Source organism: Callithrix jacchus, chromosome 20 (assembly GCF_049354715.1).
Source record: "Callithrix jacchus isolate 240 chromosome 20, calJac240_pri, whole genome shotgun sequence".
NCBI lineage: Eukaryota > Metazoa > Chordata > Mammalia > Primates > Cebidae > Callithrix > Callithrix jacchus.
The window spans coordinates 15,792,628-15,810,512 of NC_133521.1; the positions used below are offsets into that span (position 1 = coordinate 15,792,628).

The following is a 17,885-nucleotide window of genomic DNA, read 5'->3' on the forward strand; positions in this document are numbered from 1 at the left end:
ATGTTGACTGGGCTGGTCTCGAACCTCAGGTGATTCTCCCACCTCAGCCTCCCAAAGTAATGGGATTACAGACATGAACTACTGTGCCAGCTAAAGACATCTTATTCAATATAGATTGTTGTTTCATTAACATTGAGCACACAGCCGACAGCACTATAATTCATGCCCGAATGAAAGTTATCTAACACACATATTTTCTGTGTAAGGCACATGGCAGAATTCTTGTGCTTAGGAACACAAGACAGCACTTCAGCGCTGTGCTTGGGGGCCATATTAAACAGTGAAATCACCAACAAAAAAGCACAAAAATGTAAAAAATGTGGCATTAAATGGACCATAAAAAGACACCTCTTTGCAGTACAAGAGCTGAAACCAGAAGGCAGAGCTGGTACTTCAGCGGGGAGTGCGTGCTTGGCGTGACTCAAGTATTCCGCTGCTCCGGGCATGTTCTTGAATGACCACGAAAGCTTGTTGGTATTATTTTGGCATTATGAGTCCATTTCAGGGAGGAGGCAAATTTGCAAACATGGAGTCCAGGAATCACGAGGATCCACTATACCTCCCTGTTCCTTTGGAGAGGAGGGGCTGGCCGGCACCACTGCTGTGACGGGGAATGTGGGCGGATTTTGTGGGAGAAGTTCAGATAGACTGGGTTTTGGTCTCAATCTCTTGACCTTGTGATTCACCTGCCTCAGCCTCCCAAAGCACTGGGATTACAGACGTGAGCCACCTTGCCCAGCCTAGACTGGGTTTTGAAAGGGCCCAGTGGATTCCTGGAGAGCAACTAGGTAAAGTAAGTTTTGGGGCAGCTTCCTTCCCCGGGGGAGCTCAGTGTCTTGTGTGTGTGGCACTGGGACGTCAACACTACATCCTTTCACCTTGAAGCTGCCACAGGGTTCCTATGAAAACCTCAGGCTCTTCAAGCCACTCCTCTGTGTAAAACTCTCCATGGCTCTCATCTCCCACTGAGATCTGGCCCAGTCTCTTCCCCTAGCCTCCTCTGATCCCATACCAAGCTATGCTGATTTGCTGTTGTGCCACCCACACACTAAGCCTGCTCCTCTTCAGGGCCTCTGCACATGCTGTTCCCTCTGCCCAGAATGCTGTTCCTAGCCACCAGTCCCCCATCCCACTCCTTCACTCTGTGCAGGTCTCCTTGAAATGCCACCTGCTCGGAGGAGCTTCCCCAACCAGCTCATCTCAGGCAACTTTCCATGACTCCCTGCCCCTCTGGTGGCTTTGCGCTTCCTCAGAGCCCTCGTTGGACACAGCACATCATCGCTCATCTTTCCATTGCGGCTTCCCTGACTACAATGTGAGTTTTGTTTGGTGCCTGCTGTGTCCCCAGCACCCAGCACTGTGCATCAATACATCACTGTGCTGTAGGAATGGATGCTGGTGAGTTTCTTCCCTTTATTTTGACCACTCTCTGTGCAGTTTATTTATGGTGTCATTGTATAGAATGAAGGGGAAAATAAGAATATGGGATACAAGACAAGGAGGAATACCTAGATATGAGGATTAAAAAGGCTTTAGCCAATTGAAAAATTTTAGGGTGAATTTGATGGATACAGAGGAACAATTACTTATTAGGGTGAATTTGATGGAATACAGAGGAACAATTATGTATTTATTTTAGAGACAGAGTCTTGGTTTGTCACCCCAGCTGGAGTGCAGTGACACAATCATAATTCAATGTAACTTTAAACTTCTAGGCTGAAGCAATCCTCCTGCCTCAGCCTCCTAAAGTGCTGGGAACTGCACTCAGCCTGAAGTGATCAGTATTAACGTGCACTGAGCTCTCTCGTATGCCAGGCACCCACCCGGAGACACTTCTGCACACTTTAATTTTTGCAGCCGCAGACCAGACACGGTGGCTCGCGCCTATAATCCCAGCACTTTGGGAGACCAAGATGGGCGGATCACCTGAGGTCAGGATATAAAATATAAAAATTAGTCAGATGTGGGGGCACATGACTATAGTCCCAGCTTCTGGGGAAGTTGAGGCAGGAGACTCACTTGAATCCAGGAGATGGAGGTTGCAGTGAGCCAGGATCATGCTACTGCACTCCAGCCTGGGTAACAGAGCAAGACTCCATCTCAAAACAAAACAAAACAAAAAAACAGTTTTCACAACAGCAAAGTAGGGGTTATGACCTTTATTTTACATAGGAAGCAATGGAGACCAGAAAAGTTAAACGACTTCCCCAAGTCACACAGCCAGCAGCTCACGTGAAAGGGATCTGAGCCCTGCCAGCCTCCCAGACCTACCGCGCGGTTTCCACCACACACTGCCTCTGTTGCGCAGTTGGAAACCTGATATTAAGGGGTTGAAAACAAAAACTGGCTTTTCTAAAAAGAATGACCTGTTCCCCAAGAATGCAAAATACAGATACGCAAGTTTTTCATTGCACCACTGTTTGTAATTACAAAATTTTGGAAATACCCTAAATGTTCACTTACAGGAATGTTCCGTGGAAAGGAATGAGGAAGCTGACTCTGCACTGATAGACAGTGATTCCGGGTTTTGTCGTCATGTGGAAACAAAGCTAAGTACAACCAGAATCTACAGCGCGCCACATCAGAAAATGTTTGGGCTGGGCATAGTGGCTCATGCCTATAATCCCAGCAGTTTGGGAGGCAGAGGCGGGCTGATCACTTGAGGTCAGGGGTTTAAGACAAGCCTGGCTAACATGGCAAAACCCACCCCTACTAAAAATACAAAAATTTAGCCAGGCACAGTAGCGGGTACCTGTAATCCCAGCTACTGGGGAGGCTGAGGCAGGAGAATCACTTGAACCCAGGAGGTAGAGGTTGCAGTGAGCTGAGATCACACCACTGCACTCTAGCCCAGGCTACAGAGAGAGACTCCATCACAGGGGGAAAGAAAAGAAAAGAAAATGTTTGTAGATCTGTCTATTTTTGCAAAAGTAAGCAGAGGAAAGCAAAAGCAGAAATTGGTGAGATGCATATGTAATAATGGGGGTTGCAGCGAGCGGGCAGTGGGGACCGGGAGAGTTGGGACACTTTCCTGACTGCCCCATTTTGCAGAGTGTTGACCTTCAGGAACATGTGAATGTTCTACACACTTAAGAAAAAACATTAACAAAGGTCAGGGTGTCAGGAGCCCTAAAATGGAAGGCAAACCGAAACCAGTGAACCGACCTGTATTTCAAATGAATAAAGGAACCACGTTAAAGGGTGGGGGAGGAAGAGAAGGACGCCAGGTAACTTTGAACACAGCACTTACGTCATATATACTTGGGCTAACGACAAAAGCACTGCATCCAGGACGGAATTTTACCCAGAAGACGCACTTTCTGTTTTCACAGTGACATGGGCTAGGAATTCTGAAGCGAACTTCTCTGTATTTCTCAGTGTTGGAGAAGAGATTTGCAAGTAGGAAAAGGGAGACTATTAGAATGAATTCTGTAGTGGCAGGGCGCTGTGGCTCATGCCTGTAATCCCAGCAACTTTGGGAGGCCAAGGCAGGTGGATCCCCTGAGGTCAGGAGTTTGAGACCAGTCTGGCCAACATGATAAAGCCCTATCTCTACTGAAAATACAAAAATTAGCCAGGTGTGGTGGAGGGAACCTGTGATCCCAGCGGAGGTTGCAGTGAGTGAGCTGAGATGGCAACACTGTACTCCAGCCTGGGCTACCAGAGCAAAACTCCATCTCAAAAAAAAAAAAGAATGAATTCTGTGGTCTTGATTAAAATTGTTTTATAGAAAGATTTATCAATAGGCCTAGACAGAAAAGTGGATGTTGGCATATATCTGTATATGTGTGCATGTATTTTATCTATATATATTTGTATATATCCATCCTGGTGTGCATGTGGTGTGTTTCTTGGTTCTGTCTGCTGCAGGGACCTAATAGCACTCCAGCAGCCATGAGTGTTCCTAGGACTCAGATCTTGGTTTCTAAAAACCATCCCCCAGTAAAAGGAAGCAAGGTTCCTTGGAGAAATGGCCATTTCCAGGGATGCCACAAGGGAAGTACGAGATGTGCCAGGGCATCTGGCTGTGGCTTACTGTTCACTGAGTAGGCAAGAAAGTGCTAAAATATGACAGGGATGTCACAAAGGGTCACACAAGAGCCACCTTGAAAAAGTGCCCACTGGCCAAACTGGACCCATTTGAGCATCAAAATAATGACTGTTAACAGAGTATTCATGGAATCAAGTTAAATCCATACTTACATGCATTGAGAAATGAATAAACAAATGGGAGAGAAAGGAAAGACCTCCATGACTGCCAGCTAATAATGCAGGAGGGAGTGGAGTTACAAAATTACCATTTTACAACTATCATAGCAATCTCTTTGTAACTATCATAGAGAGGAACCATCAATGGATGCTAAAAGTAGTTGAGTGAAAGTTCCATGGGGAACAGGATATCCTCATAGTCTGAAAGTGACTCCCCACTAATTATGTAGGAATTACAAAGATAAAAACAGGAGGTTTACAGTACAGAAACCTTAGCCAGGTAATCAGAATAAAAATCATCAGTCTTGGGAGTAGCCAGCATCACGTGCCTCCCGATACACTGGCTGCAGAAGCAACATCACTTCTGAGTTCTTCCTGCCAAAAATGCAGACTCTAATGGTAATCATGAGAAAATATCAGACAAACCCCATCTGAGGGGCAGTCTATACAACATACAGGGCCTGTATGTTCGAAAGAAGTCAAAGTCACTAAAGATTGAAAGACCCTCCCAGCACTTTGGAAGTCCGAGATGGGTGGATCACCTGAGGTCAGGAGTTCAAGACAAGCCTGACTAACATGGTGAAACCCCATCTCCGCTAAAAATACAAAAATAAGCTGGGCATGGTGGCACGAGTCTGTAATCTCAACTACTCTGGAGGCTGAGGCAGGGGAATCGTTTGAACTTGGGAGGCGGAGGCTGTAGTGAGCCGAGATTGTGCCATTGCACTCCAGCCTGGGTGATAGAGCGAAACTCCATCTCAAAAAAAAGAAAGAAAAGAAAGAAAAGAAAAAGCCTGAGGAACTATCCCAGATCAAGGGAGACTAAGACTACGTTGTACTTTAATACAGTGTGTGTGGCCGGGCGCGGTGGCTTACTCCTATAATCCCAGCACGTTGGGAGGCCGAGGCGGGTGGATCACGAGGTCAAGAGATCGAGACCATCCTGGTCAACATGGTGAAACCCCGTCTCTACTAAAAATACAAAAAATAAGTTGGGCATGGTGGTGCGTGTCTGTAGTCACAGCTACTCGGGAGGCTGAGACAGGAGAATTGCTTGAACCCAGGAGGCGGAGGTTGCAATGAGCCGAGATTGCGCCATTACACTCCAGCTTGGGTAACAAGAGCGAAACTTCATCTCAAAAAAAAAAAAAAAAATACAGTGTGTGATCCTAGACTTGATTCAGGAATGGAAAAGAAGAAAAGGTACAAAGGACGCTCTTGAAGAGTTAGTAAACTCTGAAGATGCATTATGGATGAGATAATAGTATTGTTTCAATATGAAATTTCCTGATTTTGATGAAGGTACTAGACCAGGTGCAGTGGCTCACGCCTGTAATCCCAGCACTTTGGGAGGTCAGAGCAGATCACATGAGCCCATGAGTTTGATACCAGCCAGGACAACACAGTGAGACTTCAGCTCTAGAAAAAATTTGAAAAATTAGCCAGGCATCTTGGTACATGCCTATAGTCCCAGCTACATGTGAGGCTGAGGCAGGAGGATGGCTTGTGCTTAGGAGGTTGAGGCTGCATTGACTCATGGTCACTCCACTGCACTCCAGCCTGGGCGATAGAGCAAGACATCTCAAAAAAAAAAAAAAAAAAAAAAGGCCAGGTGTGGTGGCTCACATCTCTAATCTCAACACTTTGGGAGGCCAAGATGGGTGGATCATGAGGTCAGGAGTTCAAGACCAGCCTGGCAAGATGGTGAAATCCTGTCTCTACTAAAAATATTAAAACTAGCCAGGCATGGTGGCAGGAGACTGTAATCACAGCTACTTGGGAGGCTGAGGCAGAAGATTCGCTTGAACCAGGGTGGCAGAGGTTGCAGTTAGCCAAGATTGAGCCACTGTACTTCAGCCTGGGCAACAGAATGAGATTGTCTCAAAAAAAAAAAAAAAAGGTAAAGGTACTATGGTTATGTAAATTCCTTGTCCTTAGCAATTTTGTATTAAATGAAAGAAAAGTTACATACTTGGCTTTCTTCCGCAGTAACTTCTGAGACTCAGGATAATGCACCAAAATCTCATTCAGGTCCTTCTTATCCAGGATGAAGAGGTTGGCAAACCCATGGGCCACCACGTTGGCCGTGCGCCTGTTCCCGCCCCCAACAGCCAGCAGGCTGGGGCAGAGAAGGGAGGAAGGACACCCTTCAGAGACTGCAGCTTTGGTCACATTCAGATCTTCATTTCCCGTGTGTGGTGCACCATGGTTGCCCCACACAGATGAAAGCCTGCCCCGCCCCCATCCCCATGTACATCAGCAGGTGCCTGGGCTGCATCTGCCACACCTTAGACACTCCCACTGCCCGCTGGCCACCTCCTTTCCCAGCCCTTGCCCCAGGCCCCTCACTTTCCCCCAGCTGCCTCTGACCTTATTTCTCCAAACACAGATCCAGCTTTCAGCGTCACCAGCACAGATTTCCCATCAGGGCCGCCCAAGACCTGCACTTGCCCTGCCTGGATGATGTACATCTCGCGGCCGATCTCCCCCTGAAACAGAGAAGGGACAAGTCCCTCTGTTCATCCCCCAAAGTCACCAGAGCTAGGCCAGGGCTGGGTCCAGAGACTGGAGGTCGGGCAAGGAGGAACCTAGGTCCTGGGGTCCAGCCCTGCCACCACAACCTGGGGTGCTGTGAGGGGCCAGTCACTTCCCTCTAGGGCCTCAGTCTCCTCATCTGCAGACTTGGAGGCGTGGCTACCCCATGCCCTGCCTGACTGGCAGGGTTGCAGTGATGTCATGGAATGGGAAGTGTCAGCTAACCTGGGAGGTGCAGACATAATGAAATTCTGCAAATTTCTAGTTAGACTCCCTGATGGAGGCAGGGCAAATCAGGTAGCAGTTCCTACCAGCAAATGATGCCTCCGCCTGGCACATCTCAGGGGCTCCGGAAGCATTTGCTAATTGTAACAGGAATGGCAACAACAGTAACGACAGCATTCAAATTGCTTTTTTTTTGAAATGGAGTCTTGCTCTGTGGCCCAAGCCAGAGTGCAGTGGCACGATCTCAGCTCACTGAGACATTTACCTCCCGGCGTCAAGCAATTCTTGTGCTTCAGTTCCGGAGTAGCTGGGATTACAGGCATGTGCCATCACACCTGGCTAATTTTTGTATTTTTAGTAGAGACAGGTTTTCACCATGTTGGCCAGGCTGGTCTCGAACTCCTGGTCTCAAGTGGTCTGCCTGCCTTGGACTCCCTAAGTGCTGGGATTACCAGCATAAGCCACCACGCCCAGCCCCAAATTGCTTTCTGCGGTATACTACTCATCCTCAACAACCCTCAGAGTTGAAATCACTCTCTGCCCAGGGTCACCAAGTTAGAACGAGGCAGAGCTGGGATCTGAACCCAGACAGTCTGCTACCAGAGTTCAAGGGTTGAATTATGTATCCCCTCCCAAAATCAGATGTTGAAATCCTCATCCTCAGTGTTCAGAATATGACCTTATTTGGGAATAGTGTCATCACTGATGTAATTCCTGAAGATGAGTTCCTTCTGGAGTCAGGTGTGTCCCTAACCCAATGTGACAGGTGTCCTAATAAAAAGGGAAGTGTGGACACAAAGACAGGCATAGAGACAAGGGTATGTGAGGAGACCCAGAAACAAGATGACCAGCTCCAGGCTGAGGAGAGAGGCCACCCAGCTTGTGGCAGAGTGGCGCAGAGCCGGGGCTGCCTGGCAAACGAATACAATGGCCTTAATCCCAAATTAAACTGAGTGCATGCATGAATGAATAGCTTGCTTTGGACTGCAATTAGAAACACCTAGTCTGCCACGAGCCTTCCGGTCCTCATGACTTCACAGGCCCCTGTCCTGGCCAGCTACCTATGAGTCATGTGTGTTTAAAAGGGGAGGAGGAGGTCTACAGAAATAATAATAATAATAATGAAAAAGGGAGCCGGATGCGGTGGCTCATGCCTGTAGCCCAGCACTTTGGGAGGCCGAGGCGGGTGCATCACCTGAGGTCAGGAGTTTGAGACCAGCCTGGCCAACATGGTGAAACTCTATCTCTACTAAAAATACAAAAATTAGCTGGGCATGGTGGCAGGTGCTGTTATTTCCAGCTATTTGGGAGGCTGAGGCAGGAGACTAGCTTGAACCCAGGAGGTAGATAGTGCAGTGAGCCGAGATCATGCCATTGCATACCACCCTTGGCGAGAAGGTGGGACTTCATCTCACACAAACAAACAAATAAAGGGTCAGGGGAGTGACCAAGGACAGTAACTTGGTCACACTTTTGACTTATTTGACAAAAATTTCCTGTGCATTTCACACATGCATGACCCTCTTAACAAAAAGGAAGAGAGGCTGGCCTCCCTGTTTCTGTTTAGTTTGACAAGGGTGAAAGGGTGAGGGGACCCTCACCTCACTAACCAGCCTTCGGGGTGTTTCAGAGAGATCGCGACAGAGAAAAACCAGACAGCAGAGGGCGCCCTTCACACGTGCTCACCAAGTGCTCAATTTAATTTGCAGTCACAGACACTCGATTCACCTTTTCTCATTTAAAGCAAACTGCATCACCCACGAAGATAACAGCAACAGAGCCGGCACCTGCTGTGTCCCAGGCACAGTGTTAAGCTCTGTATGCACATCTTATTCAGTCCTCATGACCACCCCGTGAGGGAGGTACTACAACATTCCCCACTTTATCCATGAGATGAGCAGGATTCAGAGAGGGCAAGACACTCGCCCAAGGCTGCATTGCCAGGAAGTGGCTCCAACGTCAGGCAAGTCACTCTATTGCTCCCAAACCCCTCTTGGCCTCTAAGGCTGCAGCTGTAAATTCCCAGTCCTCCGCAGCAACGTTTTCCCCGCTTCACCCCAGCTCTCTGCTTCCAGAAACTTCACTGCTGTACATAGCATGTAACTTGAAGACAGGGACCTTCTTGGGCACAGGGATTCCCAAGTCTTGCAGAGCCTGCTTGGGTAATGTTTTCCCCCCTGCATGCACACCCAGACTTGTTAACAGCTCTGTGGAGGTTAATAAGGTTCAGAGGACTGAAACTTGGGTTCCTGCCTCTCCCCTCCCTCACCAAGTTACCTTGGTCTCACCTTGAACCCCAAGGACAGGGAGCAGAAAGAGCTCTAGACATTGTCAGGCCCCAGGATTCAATCCCAGATGTTTTCTGGGATCAGTGGGTGAAGCTGAGCAGGGAGGGGCTCTTGGAGTGGAACAATGAGGAGTAGTGGGGGCTGTGGCATCAGGAAGGGGGGTCATGATGCCCCCCTTTGGGGCAAGATTTTCTCCACCCCAGCTGGCTCTTGCTATTTGAAAAAGTGAACTGAGTGCTGGCAGATTTTCTATTTTCAGCCAGAGATCTGAATTTTTATACGAAATCTTCATAATTTTGTTTATTTATTTATTTACTTACTGAGACAGAGTCTCGTTCTGTCAGTCAGGCTGGAGTGCAGTGGTGTGATCTCGGCTCACTGCAACCTCTGCCTCCTGGGTTCAAGTGATTCTCCTGCCTCAGCCTCCTGGGTAGCTGGTCCTACAAGCATGTGCCACCACGCCCGGATTTTTTTGTATTTTTAGTAAAGACAGGGTCTTACTGTGTTAGCCAGGATGGTCTCCATCTCCTGACCTCTATGACCTGCCCACCTCGGCCTCCCAAAGTTCTGGGATTACAGGCATGAGCCACAGTGCCCAGCTGAAATCTTCATATTTTTAAAGGTTGGGGACCAATTCAACATTTTTTTTAAATTAGGGGAAAAAAACCCATAGAATACATATGTACTGGATCTTCCCCAAAGGCCACCAGTTTGCATCCTCTGACCTAAGCCCACCCCTTCTCCTATCCCATTTTCCTGATGGGAAGTCAGAAACCCCAGAAGCAGTTCCAGCTACACAGTCAAGGCCCTGCCCCTCTTCAGCCTCCACAGTCTCCCTTTCTGTAAGGTGCGGGTAGAGGGGGTCTTTGTCCTGCCCCCCATGGTCCCATGTCAAGAGAGCCGAGAAAATGCTTTGCAAAGCCTGAGGCATATGTGCTGCCTGCACAGAGCCGGCAAAGCTTCCTAATCCACTCCGATCTTGGGTCTGGTCAGGTCTCCGCAGCACAAAGCTGCAGCCGCTCCTCTCCTGCCCCACCAATCTTGCACGCCAGCAGGCGTCCCTCCAGCTCAGTTCCCTGAAAGCCAGGGGATTATGAACCCAGGATCCCGTGGTGGCTCCCAGGCCAGCTCACCTTCTTGCACACATAGTCGTTGGGCAGGTAGACGACGGAACGAAGCCTCTTCAGCATGTCAAAGATCATCTGTCGGTCACAGCCCTGTCCCGGTGAGGAAGCGAAAGGAATGCTGTTTAGAGAAGATTGGGGGGCTTGGAACCTCCCACATCCCTGAGGGTGAGGCACCAAAGGCTGTACCTGAAAGAGTGCAACTTTGCTAACAATGTTGTAGTTTACATCGATGGCCAGGTCCAGCCGCATCTTGTCTGGAAGCTGCACCATCAGCTCTGACTCATCTGTGAACAAGGCCTGGCAAGGGTCAGAGGCAAGGCAGGGCCCCACCCCTGCCACATATAAGAGCCCACTGCCCACCTACCAGCTCATCAGGGCACACCAGTGCCTGCCACATGGAACCCCTCTAGATTTGTAGAGCACCCTCTCTCGCCTCCAGGCTTTTGCCAAGACTGTTTCCTCTGCCAGGAGCACCCCTATCCATTCCCCAAACTCCTACTCATTCTTCAGAACCCAGCACTAATGTCACCTCCTCGAGGAAGACTTCCCTTGACATCCCCCTCTCAGCTACTATGTTAGTAGCCCCTGTGCTGTTGTAGTGGTTCCCACTCCCCTGTAAGGACAACGTCGGCATTTTTTTAAGGCAACGTCCCGCTCTGTCGCCCAGGCTGGAGTGCAGTGGCACGATCTCAGTTCACTGCAGCCTCTACTTTCCCACTTCAAGCGATTCTCCTGCCTCAACCTCTTGAGTTTCTGGTGCCACAGGTGCCCACCACGCCCTGCTAATTTTTTGTATTTTTAGTAGAGATGGCATTTCACCATGTTGGCCAGGCTGGTCTCAAATGCCCGACCTCAGGTGATCCACCCACGTCAGCCTCCCAAAATACTGGGATTATAGGCATGAGCCACTGCATCTGGGCAAGCCAGACACTTTTAATAGAGTGCTTTATAAAGATTCTCTTAGTTTTTAGTTTTTATTAAAATAATTTTTAAAAATACTTTGAACCCTAAGAAGCTAAAAAAAAATTTTTTTTTCTTTTAGAAATGAAGTCTCACTACATTGCCCAGGTTGGTCTGAAGACTCCTGGGCTCAAGCAGTCCACCCACCTCAGCCTCCCAAAGTGCCGGGATTACAGGCCTAAAGCACCGCATATGGACTTATTTTTATTTTTCTGAGACAGGGTCTTACTCTGTCACCGAGGCTAGAGTGCAGCGGCACAGTTACAACTCACTGCAGCCTCGACTTCCTCAGGCTCAAGCAATCCTCCAGCCTCAGCCTCCTGAGTAGCTGGGACTACAGGCATGCACCAACACACCCAGCTAAATTTTTTGACTTTTTGTAGAGACAGGGTTTTACCATGTTGCCCAGGCTGGCGGATCACCTGAGGTCAGGAGTTTGAGACCAGCTTGGCCAACATGGTAAAACCCCGTCTCTACTAATAATATAAAAATGAGCCAGGTCTGGTGGTGTGTACCTGTGATCCCAGCTACTTGGGAGGCTAAGGCAGGAGAATCACTTGAACCTGGGAGACAAAGATTGCAGTGAGCTGAGATTGCTTCACTACACTCCAACCTGGGTGACAGAACAAGACTCCATTTCAAACAAACAAACTGTACTTTGCTCTTGGATGGGACACATTTCAAGGTGGGTGGAGTGGGGGGAGCAGGCGTACAGAAGACAAGCCCCACAAGTCTTCAGGGATCTCATGCCCCTGCTAGAGGCACCTCAGAGGCCCCGCTGTGCCCCTTTCACACCAGTGTCCAGGCCACAGCCAAGAGAGGCCCCAATGCTCAGGGCCTCAGAGACACAAAGGAGGAGGGGGACACCCTGAAGGCCGGGCACCAGGCATGGGCAACAGGGGTTGGCTGGGAGCTGGTGGCCGCCAGGGCATGACTGTCTTACCCAGCATGCCTTGCGAGTGCCAGGTGTACTCGTACCAGGTCTTGACGCGGTTCTGCACGGACTTGGGGATCTTGTAGAAGTTCATGTACTTCACCGTGCTGTCCATGCAGCTGCGGTAGTAGGTCTGGCCCGAGGTGGCGGCCCCTACTACATCTCTCATCTGCGGGGGATGGTTAGGGGAGGTCAAGGAAGCCACTGGGTCATGGGAGGGCTATTGCCTGGGTTTGGGATGTGTCACTTCACACAGACCAGGGGCATGTGCTCCCTGCAGGGAATGGGGGTAGGGAGGGGGGGAGGCAGATGTCCTCACACAGAGAACATTTTACTGACGGGAAGTTCTGCCTCCAGCGTGGATGTAGGGAGAGGGAGGGAGACTGCCAGCCCCTTGCTGGCTCAGGTCCCTGGGACCACCCTGGGGGGACAGCTCCTTGGGCTGGGCTGATTCCGGTACAACACAGCCCCTCGGTGCCAGCAGCCACTTTGTCTGACTCCATGCTGGAGGAAATAGGAAGCCAGCATGTGCTGTTCCTTGGGGCGGGGTCCTTCAAAGGTAATTTTGAGGACCTCTGACTGTCACCTTGTGTCCCTACCAGAATGTAAGATGCTGCCTCAGCACACCAGAAACCCCAGGGGTTTCTCCCAAAGGGAACAGCCCAAATCCTCAGTCTCTGCAGAAAACCATTCAGCCCAGAGCACCCAGAGGAACTGACCTCAGAGGGGAAACAGGGCCGAGCTCACCAGCACCACCACCCCACAGGGCCCAGTGCTGCAGGCTCCTGGCTCTCAGTCCACTGTTCTTTCCCACGCTTAATCCAAAAGGACCTGGCGCAGAGAATGACATATCTGGCAACAGTGGGAGGGGGCCTGCAGTCAGGTGGGGTGGAAATCCCGGCTGGTGTCCTGATACCTGTCCGATCATCACAGAGAAAGCAAAGACGCCTGTGAAATAATTCAGCCCCTGGAAGACAATTTCAAAGAGCGTCTTGGGGTCAGGCAGCCCCCCAATGGTGATGAGGGTCTTCACAGCAAAGTAGTAACAGCGAATATAACTGGAAAGAGAGGAGAAAGGGAACCTGGGTCATCACAGGCTCCACTCTGCGCCCCTGAGTGGTCTGGCTCAGACGCATCTGATAGATGCATATTGTATGAGAGAGAGAAACCCTTTACAGCGTGTCAGCGCGGAAGAACCACCTCCAGCACATGTAGAGCCCGTTGCTGTTTGCAGAGCAGGTTCACAAATGCTTTCGGGTGTGGTTGTGTCTCTAGGGAGAGGGTGTCATCCCCATTTACAGATGTGGAAACTGAGGTTCCAGAGGATTTCCAGGAAGAGTTGGCAGGAGGCCAGACTAGGGTCTTCCAACTCCTAATGATGGGGCTCCCTCAGTTTCCTTCAATGTTCCTTCAATTTCCAGTCTTTTCATTTGCTATCCCCTGCCATGTTGGCTTGTGAAAAGCAAAAACAACATCAAGTTTGGGAGATATCTTGAGGATGACCTTTTCTGACCCTCCTTCTTACCCATCCATTTTCCAGATAGTGAAACTGAGGCCCCCAAAGGGGAAGGGCACACCTGTGGTCACCAGCTGATAAGTACCAGAGCTGGGTGCTGTCTGCTTCTCTGAGATGCCATCCACTAGCAGTAACCCCTGACACAGGCTTGTGAAATTTTGGAAGGGAGGTATGGGAGTTGGGGTCCTACTGTGTGGTAAAAGGCATAGGAAATGCCCCCAAGTGCTCTAGTCTAAATGTATACCCCAAAACGGAGGTGCTGGAAACCTGATTCCCAATGTGATGGTGTTGGGAGGTAAGGCCTTTGGGTTCTGTTTAGGCCACAAGGGCTCTGCCCTCATGAATAGAAATATAAACCCTTATATAAAGCTGTTATATAAGGTTCTGAGGGAGGGTTTCCACTCCTTTCCTCCTTCTGCCTTCTGCCATGTGAGGACAGCATTCCTTCACTCCAGTGGACATTGTGGCATTCAAGACACCATCTTGGAAGCAGAGAGCAGCCCTCACCAGATGCCAGAAGCTTGATCTTGGATTTCCCAGCTTCAAGCCAGAACAGTGAAAAATAAGTTTCTGGTTTTTTTTAAGACGGAGACAGAGTTTTGTTCTCATTCCCCAGGCTGGAGTGCAATGGCGTGATCTCAGCTCACCACAACCTCTGCCTCCTGGGTTCAAGTGATTTCCTTGCCTCAGCCTCCTGAGTAGCTAGGATTACAGGCAAATGCCACCACCATGCCTGGCTAATTTTTGTATTTTTAGTAGAGACAGGGTTTCACCATGTTGGCCAAGCTGGTCTCGAACTCCTGACCTCAGGTGATCTGCCCACCTCGGCCTCCCAAAGTGCTGGGATTACAGGTGTGAGCCACCGCACTCCGCCAGTTTCTGTTCTTTCTATGTTACCCAGTCTCATGTATTTTATAATAGCAGCTCAAAAGGCACTATGACACGAAGCTTGTGTGTGATTATCACAGAGCAGCAAGGGTCCCTCTGACACCTGTCCACACCTCAGGCTGAGTCCTCCCCTGGGTCAGCAAAGGTGAGGTCAGAGGGCCTAGAGACCGGGCAGTCCCAGCGGGCTTTCCTTCACCAGCTATTTATGCAGCATCCTAGATAGAACATGGGCTCTGGATGAGGCCGCCTGAGCTCAGCCACCTTCTAGCCGTATAACTTGGACAAATGTCTCTCTCTCTCTCCAAGCCTCAGTTTCCTTCTCCATAAGATGGAGATGGCAATAGAATGTCCCTCTCAAAAGACCGTGAAGACAAAATGAGATGCCAGAAGACAGCCTGGCATATGGTGGACTCTCAGCGAGGGAAGTCACAGCCTTCACAGCTCTCCTTGTGTGCCTCCGGGAACAGAACAGACTTGCCCATATCCTCAAGAAGTTCGTGGCCCAGAGGGGACAGGCAGGTAATGTGCAATGCGTGCTGGAAGGAGGAAGCAGAGGTTGCTGGGGAGTGTGGTGGGGGCTCTGCCTCTGATAGCTGTGGGGTCTTGGGCAGCGCTGCGGGCCACCCTGCACCTCCTGATCACCTGTTGCCTGAAAAGTTTCAGAACCCAGGACCGGCCTGTCAAGCCACTGTCATACTGGTTCTGGCCATCAGAAGCCGTGTGAAGCAGCATTTAGCGGAACGGAGCAGCCCCCAACTCTGCAGACCCCTGGGCTGTCCCAGAACTGGATGCTTATGCCACTGGGCCACCAACAGAGAGAGGACATAGGCACAATGTCCACAAAGCTCTGGCTTTGCCCCAAACCCTTTCAGGTTGGAGGAATCTTCCAAAGACATGGCACATCTTAGGGCCTCCCTGAAGTCTCCTTGCCTTCTATGCTACTGGGTCTGAGGGGACCCTCTGTGCTTCAGACTGGGCAGAACCGGGGCAAGAGAGCCCTGGGGCAGGATGCAGGGTCTAGCATTTGCAGGTGCTGGGGACCTCGAGCCCCCAGCACACAGCAAGCCCTCCACAAATGCTCGCTGTGTAAAAGTTCATAATACTGGAATTTCTGAGGAATCCTCCTTCATTACTCGTACTTGGTTCACAGGTTGGGGTTCCCTGCAGGACGTCATTTGGGAAACAGTATTTCTGCCAAGGAAGTGTGCCCTTCCCTCTGCTGGGCAGCTAGAGCTCCTCCCACAGAGGGTCCTGCAGAAGGAGGTGCCAGACCGCTGTCCCCCTGCCCCACCCTGCTCTGTTTACCCTCCCTTCCCCAAGTTGCCCAGTGACGGATGTGCCAGGCTTAGCCCCAGGGAGGAGAGTTCTTAGTTTATTGGGGCACAAGCCCCTTTAAGAATCTAGAGAAAGCCAGCACTGTTTCCCTAGAAAAGCCCACATGTTCTCAAAGTTTAGCTCCAATGTCCAGCGGGGGGTTGTGACCCCTCAAATCCCTCTACCCCAACATGCTGGCTTCCCACAACAACAGCCATAGCTAGGCAGGGCGGGGTACCAACTCCTGTTCAGGCCCAGGCTAGACATGCTACACATATTTATTTATTATTTCTCATGAGAAATCTGGATGTAGGCCGGGCACTGTGGCTCATGCCTGTAATCCCAGCACTTTAGGAGGTTGAGGTGGGCAGATCATGAGGTCAGGAGATTGAGACCTGCCTGGCCAACATTACCTGAAACCCTGTCTCTACAAAAAATACAAAAATTAGCCAGGCGTGGTGGTTGGCGCCTGCAATCCCAGCTACTCCGGAGGCTGAAGCAGGAGAATCACTTGAACCTGGGAGGTGGAGGTTGCAGTGAACACCGGAGGACAATGGTTGCCATTGTACTCCAGCCTGGGCAACAGAGCAAGACTCCATCTCAAAAAAAAGAAAAGAGAAGAAAAGCAAATAAATCTGGATGTAATTTACCCCCATTGTACGTAAGGGAATACTGGGTCTCAAAGGGTGAGGTCACAGAGCTCAATTCCACCCAGAACTTGTGTTCTCCCCTTTGCATAGAAAAGGCCTTCAAGTCCCTCTCTGCCTCCTGGTGATGGGTTAAATGAATGAGGAAGTGAATGAATGAATGGTCTGGTCAGGGCTCAGGAGCAGCGCTGTGAATGGGAACGGGTAAGAGGGCCACTGGTGACGTGGGGAAGCATTAGACCTTGACCCCAACCCTGATACTCGCCAGCCCACTGTAGCTGTCAGGAACTCCTCTCCTGCCTGCCTGGGCTGCCCTGGCCTCTGGGACGTCTGTTTTGAGACAAAGTCTCACTCTGTCGCCCAGGCTGGAGTGCAGTGGCACGATCTCAGCTCACTGCAACCTCCGCCCCCCAGGTTCAAGCACTCTTCCCATCTCAGCCTCTTGAGTAGCTGGAATTACAAGCATGCACCACCATGCCCAGCTAATTTTTATATTTTTTGTAGAGAGGGGGTTCCGCCATATTGCTCAGGCTGGTCTTAAACTTCTGATCTCAAGCGATCTGCCTGCCTCAGCCTCCAAAAGTGCTGGGATTACAACATGAGACACTGCAACTGGCCTGGGTCGTCTCTGTAAAGGCATGGCTCACCTCAGGCCAGGGCTCAGAAGGTGACAGTCATGGCCATGGTGGCTGAGGTTGGGGCATCTGTACTGAGAGGGGACATTCTGAACAAAGAACCCCTCTATGAAGAAGCCACCTTGGATGCAAGTGACCCACCTGTTCCCACTAAGAGCAAGGGCCTGGAGCTGGACAGCTGGACCTCAGGCATTTTGTGTCACTATTGGGCACAGCCCAGAGTGAGGTGGATCCCCCTTCATGACTAACTCCCCACTGGACCTTTCCTTCTTCCACCTTCTCATCCTCACTGTGGCCAACTAGGCACCCACTGTGCCCAGGCGCTGGGGCAGCGGCTCAGAGGCATCCACTCCTCAGTCACCTCTTTAGGGTGGGAGTCCCAATTGCAGCCCCATTTTGCAGGTGAGGGAACTGAGGCCCAGAAAAGAGAAGTGGCCTGTCTCCACCACCAGGGGGCAGCTTTAGGAGTCACGCCTGGGACTCCTCATCCCTTGAGGTTCCCTCAAGCCTCCACTCTGACTCTGCAGGCCCCCACCCCATGCATCCCTCCTGCCCACACTGCCCTCCCTCCCCTGCACCTGGTCAAGCCACCCCTTGGCCTAGAGAA

General features: G+C 50.4%; 1 protein-coding gene across 4 annotated transcripts in view; it reads right to left on the reverse strand.

Annotated features, from left to right (window-relative positions):
* The window catches only part of CNGB1 (cyclic nucleotide gated channel subunit beta 1), a 104,557-nt gene that overhangs the window by 11,158 nt on the left and 75,514 nt on the right, over positions 1 to 17,885 (reverse strand). For all 4 annotated transcript variants that reach the window (XM_035281846.3, XM_035281848.3, XM_078358349.1 and 1 more), the window contains 6 exons: positions 13,195 to 13,336; positions 12,288 to 12,447; positions 10,571 to 10,668; positions 10,391 to 10,474; positions 6,580 to 6,698; positions 6,182 to 6,328 (listed from right to left, as the gene is read on the reverse strand). In XM_035281846.3, the coding sequence (XP_035137737.3) occupies positions 6,182 to 6,328; positions 6,580 to 6,698; positions 10,391 to 10,474; positions 10,571 to 10,668; positions 12,288 to 12,447; positions 13,195 to 13,336 (750 nt within the window). The remainder of the gene's footprint in view (positions 1 to 6,181; positions 6,329 to 6,579; positions 6,699 to 10,390; positions 10,475 to 10,570; positions 10,669 to 12,287; positions 12,448 to 13,194; positions 13,337 to 17,885) is intronic.